Source organism: Triticum dicoccoides, chromosome 2A (assembly GCF_002162155.2).
Source record: "Triticum dicoccoides isolate Atlit2015 ecotype Zavitan chromosome 2A, WEW_v2.0, whole genome shotgun sequence".
Classification (NCBI taxonomy): domain Eukaryota; kingdom Viridiplantae; phylum Streptophyta; class Magnoliopsida; order Poales; family Poaceae; genus Triticum; species Triticum dicoccoides.
In genome coordinates this window covers 187,311,301-187,317,135 of record NC_041382.1, presented here as the reverse complement: position 1 = coordinate 187,317,135, position 5,835 = coordinate 187,311,301, and the positions used below count along the sequence as shown (strand labels likewise).

Genomic DNA, 5,835 nt, shown 5'->3' with positions numbered 1-5,835 from the left:
GCATTTCATTATTAATTTGCATGGGACTCATTTCATTACTTGCATGGACAAAAATTTAAAAAGTGGACATAATGGGCACAATCACAACACCAAGGTCCAATGGCATTTGGTCAGTGCATTTGTTGAATCAATTTATTATCCAGAATTGTTGAATCAATTTATTATCCAGAAGAATGAAGAAAAAATGACAAGACGTGGTAGATTGAACTTGTTTTTTGTATAGAAGCGAGATGAGGTGAAAATTCTACAAAGCAATAATGTAATCAATGTAAAAATAGTGACAACATGAAGGTCAAATATGAAGACGACTTACTGCCGATGCTATAGTCAGCAGCCCTTGCTGCTTGAAGACCTTCTCTACCACTAATCCCTACACCAATGTGAGCCTGCTGTATCATCCTGACATCATTCCCACCATCGCCAATTGCCAAAGTTCGATAGTCACATGACTTTAGAAGCTTGACAAGCTACCCAGAAATGAAAGATGATCAACACATGGAGAAAAAATCCGGGCGAATATGCAGAATATTGAATAGGAAAAATAGGGCCCAGGTAGATTACAGATGGTTATATTATGAGTGATCGTGCACATTGATCTGCTTCTTACAGAATAAATTACTGGCTGTGGGTGATATACTAGAACACATGAAATAATTGCTCAGTGCTAGACAATAAGGAGGTAATTGCATAGCCTCCTCCTCAAAACAAAGACATGGAGATCCACCAGTTGATTCTCTCTCTCTTCTTTTCCATTTTTCATTTAGAAAGGACATGACACAATTGATGTATTGCAATTTTTTTTTACTTATTAGGTCTATTAATCAAATAGCCAATAGTGATTATATACTTGGCTCACATAAACATGAAAATTCCAGCAGCAAAAAATTACCTGTGCTTTCTGTGAAGGTGTAACACGACAGCATATTGCTGTCTTTGAAAGAACTGCTAGTTCCGTAAAAGCTTCCTTGTAGCGTGTTAGAATAATTTCAAGAGCCCATCCATCCACAACAAACGCTAACTCCTGCTCCAAGCAAAAAACTACATCAACAAATTAAACAAAAGATGAATACCCCCTCCGTGTCACATACATGTCATTAGTTAAACATATCAAGTGTTTGTCAACAAATTAAACACAAGATGAATACCCCCTCCGTGTCACATACATGTCATTAGTTAAAACATATTGAGTGTTTGACCATCAAATAGAAAATTTTGCCAACATCTACAATACCAAATTGATAAGACTAGAACCACCATAAAATATACTTTCATACTGTAAAAATAATTTTATTTGAAGAAACACATTTAACAGAAATCAATGGGCAAAGTGTAGCCTTGGAGACCCTGCCAATGTCCAAAACGACATGAATTGTGACATGAAGGGAATATAATAAATTTCTTCAGGGTGTTATTTCACTGAAAGGCATTCAGGGTACTAATTATTTTTACCTACAACAAGTTAACTAACCTTAGGTTCAGAAGAAGTTATCCGCATAGTGAGTAGAACTCTTTCCAAGCTCCTGGCAACTTCATCTTCGGTTTTCCCATTGATATACAAGAGTTGACCCTTGGGCTCTAAGACAATGGAACAAAAGTCACGCAACAGTTTCGTCTTTTATTAGTTCCCTTCGACATGATTTTTTTTGTATTAAAGGACCCTCGTTCAAACTGAGTTATTGCACCTAAACTAGTGCAATCGCCCCACTGATGAGGAACAATAGAGAAGGAAAATAAAAATAAAATCAGAAGTGTAATCCATTTGACTACCTCTAGATACTTCTACTCCAATCTAGTACTTGCTTGTTTTCTTAGCTTTAGCTACTGTTCTCTAGAGTCTTCTAGCTATGGGTGGAATATTGTATCTTAAGTAATGTTTCCTATTGTGTTCTAGCTATAAGTAGAAGTTGAGATGTGAAGGCTTCCAAAGCCTATAAATAGAGGTCCTCACCGCTAGTTTGTAACCAGACTATGTACCCCACTACCTATAATAGAACTTGGTGTTCTTATCTAAGATCTTGGACTAGATCTTGTGCACTAGGAGTTCTGGATTGTGAACTCCTGCTGCCATATCGGTCTATATTTGCCTCGAGCGATATCTAGCGCAGCACGCTGAAGTAGTTCCTTCAACAATTGTGCTGTACACTTCGTAGCAGCAAGGTGGAATTGCTCTTCCACAACCTTGTGCTGCTTTACCCACCCACGCATGCACACACACCTTCGCCTACACACACACACACAGAGAGAGCAATTTCGTGGAATCAATAATCTACCTGAAATTTGTGCCATCAGACATTTTATATGATTTGAATCTTATTAAAGTCATGTTTTACTTCTTGATCTAATATATGGGCTTAGTCACATAGAAGATTAGAATGTCACATGTCAAGTAATAGAGAGCTTCATCACACGAAATTTCAAACCAATAGGCAGAGATAGTTCATAGTTGTGCAGTGGGTTGCCAAGTTCCACCTAATACCACCAGTGCAACACCCAAATAAACAGTAAACTATTAAGTGATGAACCCAAAGAATCTTCTAGGTAGTGAAACTATTCAGTAAAGGACAGCTACCTGAAGAAATTAAATTGCACAAAAGAGCTATTTGAATAGCAGTGCTTTGTTTATCTCCAGTTAACATCCAAAAATTGATTCCTGATTGTCTCAGTATTTCAATAGTTTCTGGCACACCATCCTATAGTCAGAACAAGCCAGAAGACAGGGACACAGGGTAAGAAAATGCCAAAAACAAATGAACGATATTAGCATACTTCACAAGAGAGGAAATCAAAGCAAAGGCAACACCTGGAGCCGATCCTCTATCGCACTGATACCAAGTATATCTAGGGAGTGCTCTAATTTCTGGCAAACCTCAGCAACTTTCCACTGCGAAAAAGAAGCATTACTGTTTTTAGTTTCAGTATATACGTATGTAAATAAAGAAAATAACTACTACTCCCTCCGATCGGAAAAAAGTGTCTCAGCTTTGAACTAAGGTTGTACTAAAGTTGTACTAAACCAGCAACAATTAATATGGGTCGGAGGGAGTATGATAATTACCTCCCGGTCAACTAACGCGCTGTTGGCCTCCTTAAATAACCGAGACCATTCTAGGTACTCCTCCAAACTTAGCTCACGCCATCCCAAGCAGAGTGTGCGTAATCCCAGCTGAGCATATTTGTCAACCGCGTCAACAAATGTCTTTATTTGCTGTCCTGAAAAATTAAGATCATTAAATCTAATGGTCAACGCATGTGGAAATGATTGAGTTGCTGACAAAGCTATGTAGTTTTCTATGTTATATGCTTCTAGAGAGGCAAAGAGTCAAGAGAGAATGGATTAGCATCCATATGCAGAGTAAGAAACCAAGTCAATAAATAAAGAACAAAAAAGGGTGATTACCAGAATAAGCCAAAGGAAGAATAGCCTCATCTGCGCCTTTGGATAAGAGGAAAATCTTGCCACTTTGACTATCCGATATTACAACAGACATTCTTTTCCGATCAGAGGTGAATTCTAGAATGTCAAGTATCTCATATTGAATCACCCGTCTGTTGAAGTGAATTTCTGCTTAAAGCATTCCTTATTATTTATCCATAACAACCACAAGGACAAGAAACGAACAATTACAAGTCAGGAGATCATGGTGAAATGTACAGAAATTACCAGCATTATTTCCATTTTTGCTGACAAGCACCACATGCAAATTAGATGCTGCATTAACAAGAGCATCCTCATCCTGGGACTGAGCTTTATATGATATTGTTCCGCTAGGACTGAAGTTCAAAAAACAGGTAAAGGTAAGGTAAACGGAAGGAAGATGGATTGTGGAGTGTCACTATCGCACAGGCAAAGATATAACCTTTTTATAGGAATAACTGTATTGCAAAGTGCCATGACTGTCAAGAATTTAATGACATGGGGCAAATTATCGGCAACAGCATTCAGCAGTTCAACATCTACAGAGAAAAAATGACATCAGTACACAGTGGTTACATCAATACTGCTTTTAAGAGGATGGACGCAATTAACCAAATTCAGCAGAAAAGTAATTTATAAGACATGGTTAGCGATTTACTAGTTAATAACAAGACCTTTAGAGACTTAGTGACCAGAATAAAGACACCCTACTATTCACAACCGCTTGAATTCAATGCTAAGCTCACTAATGAAATCATACTTCAACAGACAATCATTTTAACAAACATGATCAGGGCCCTAGTTTATGAGATTTTTACTGGCAGAATCAAGAAGAAAATCTTCATAAGAGATTACATATGACCTTTAAGCGCGTCTCCACTTTCATTCCCATACAAGGTGCCCGCAATACAGCACCTTCTGAAGATCATTTTGTTCTCAGTCAGAGTCCCAGTTTTATCTGTCAAAATATACTCAACTTGTCCCAAGTCTTCACTAATTGCTGTGCTGAAAGTTAATGTGAGATGATTAGATTTAGAAAACAAAAAAAAAGGGAAAACATTTTACTTTCCAAGAAAAATGCAGATGTTCGCTTACTTTGCTGCGTGAGCAGGTGTATCTGTTTCCTGGTCATACATCTCCTCGTCCCAATCTATGAACTTTGCATACATACTTTTAACGAAGTCCAGTGAAACCTACATGACACATAGAAAGTTCCTTTAAAAACTTGCTGTCAAAACTTCCTTTAAATACTTAAAAGAAATATTAGCATTTACAATTATGTATTACTACTTTGAGGAAGCATTTAGCAGAAATTAAGTAGCCCCCAGCTTATGTTAAAACAAACAAGGACTTCATTGGTTTCTAAACTAAACTCAAATTTGACTCAAGAAAAAGTCCCTAGCAGAACCCCAAATATATGTATTTCAGTTGAGATTTCTTCTATTTTGCACTGAATAAACTTGCTTTGAGATCCTAATCTGGGTTGGGAATTCATGACTCATTAGCACCATGGGATTTCAAACACTAGTACAGCTAGCAAAAACGGATAGGGTCCTTGTTATCTTCATATGCTTGCTTCTTTGCTAGTACCCAGTGCAATGTACCATTACCTCCGTCCCAAATTACTTGTCTTAGATTTTTCTAGATACAGATGTATCTAACACTAAAACATGTCTAGATACATCTATCTAGACAAATCCAAGACAAGTAATTTGGGACGGAGGGAGTATATAGCATACTCTAAAAAAGTTCGGTATCAATGCTTTTGATTCAACAGAGACATCAACCTCGGTGGAGGTCCGTTTTACTCTACTAAAACAAAAATGTCATGTGCTGCCGTTGGTAAGGGTCTAAAGATAGGGAACTTGCCCTTATCTATGACTCCATGGTTAAGAGGCTATGGGGATTTAGTTTGTCTTCCGACTATTCCATTGCTTGATTCAAATTCAAATTATGGTTTACCCCACGCACTCAGCTGTGTTTCAAAGGTGGACTTGTTTATTTGACTAACTTGATGGTGCAAATATTAAACCACGAAATTATTAACATGAGACAGAAAATAGTTGCATAATCACATAACAGAAGAGAAGGAATTATGTCAGAATTAGATGGACTGGCAGAGTAATACCTTTATTGAAATGGGAATCATAATTGAACACAATAGCTCAAACCGCAAAGGGATAACCAAAATCTGATACCATGGTTCATCATCGTCATACTTGACATACCATTGCTAAGAAATGATGCAAAGCATTGTCAGATAATCATATAAAAAAGTGTATAACTGTAACTGGCACATGATCGCCAAAAGGACAGGCTAATAGGTGCAGAGGAGCAGAAAAGGAAAACAGAAGGCTCATATTATTCATGAAGATATATGGAGCTTACACAATAATAAATGAAGCCATGTGTTTGATTCC

At 37.3% G+C, this 5,835-nt stretch overlaps 1 protein-coding gene across 2 annotated transcripts in view; it reads right to left on the bottom strand.

Annotated features, from left to right (window-relative positions):
* The window catches only part of LOC119354126 (phospholipid-transporting ATPase 2-like), a 21,132-nt gene that overhangs the window by 4,687 nt on the left and 10,610 nt on the right, over positions 1–5,835 (bottom strand). For both annotated transcript variants that reach the window (XM_037620827.1, XM_037620826.1), the window contains exons 8-19: positions 5,544–5,648; positions 4,511–4,608; positions 4,278–4,420; positions 3,858–3,954; positions 3,662–3,771; positions 3,398–3,562; positions 3,056–3,210; positions 2,801–2,881; positions 2,570–2,690; positions 1,469–1,575; positions 890–1,021; positions 314–467 (exon numbers count right to left, since the gene is read on the bottom strand). In XM_037620827.1, the coding sequence (XP_037476724.1) occupies positions 314–467; positions 890–1,021; positions 1,469–1,575; positions 2,570–2,690; positions 2,801–2,881; positions 3,056–3,210; positions 3,398–3,562; positions 3,662–3,771; positions 3,858–3,954; positions 4,278–4,420; positions 4,511–4,608; positions 5,544–5,648 (1,468 nt within the window). The remainder of the gene's footprint in view (positions 1–313; positions 468–889; positions 1,022–1,468; positions 1,576–2,569; positions 2,691–2,800; positions 2,882–3,055; positions 3,211–3,397; positions 3,563–3,661; positions 3,772–3,857; positions 3,955–4,277; positions 4,421–4,510; positions 4,609–5,543; positions 5,649–5,835) is intronic.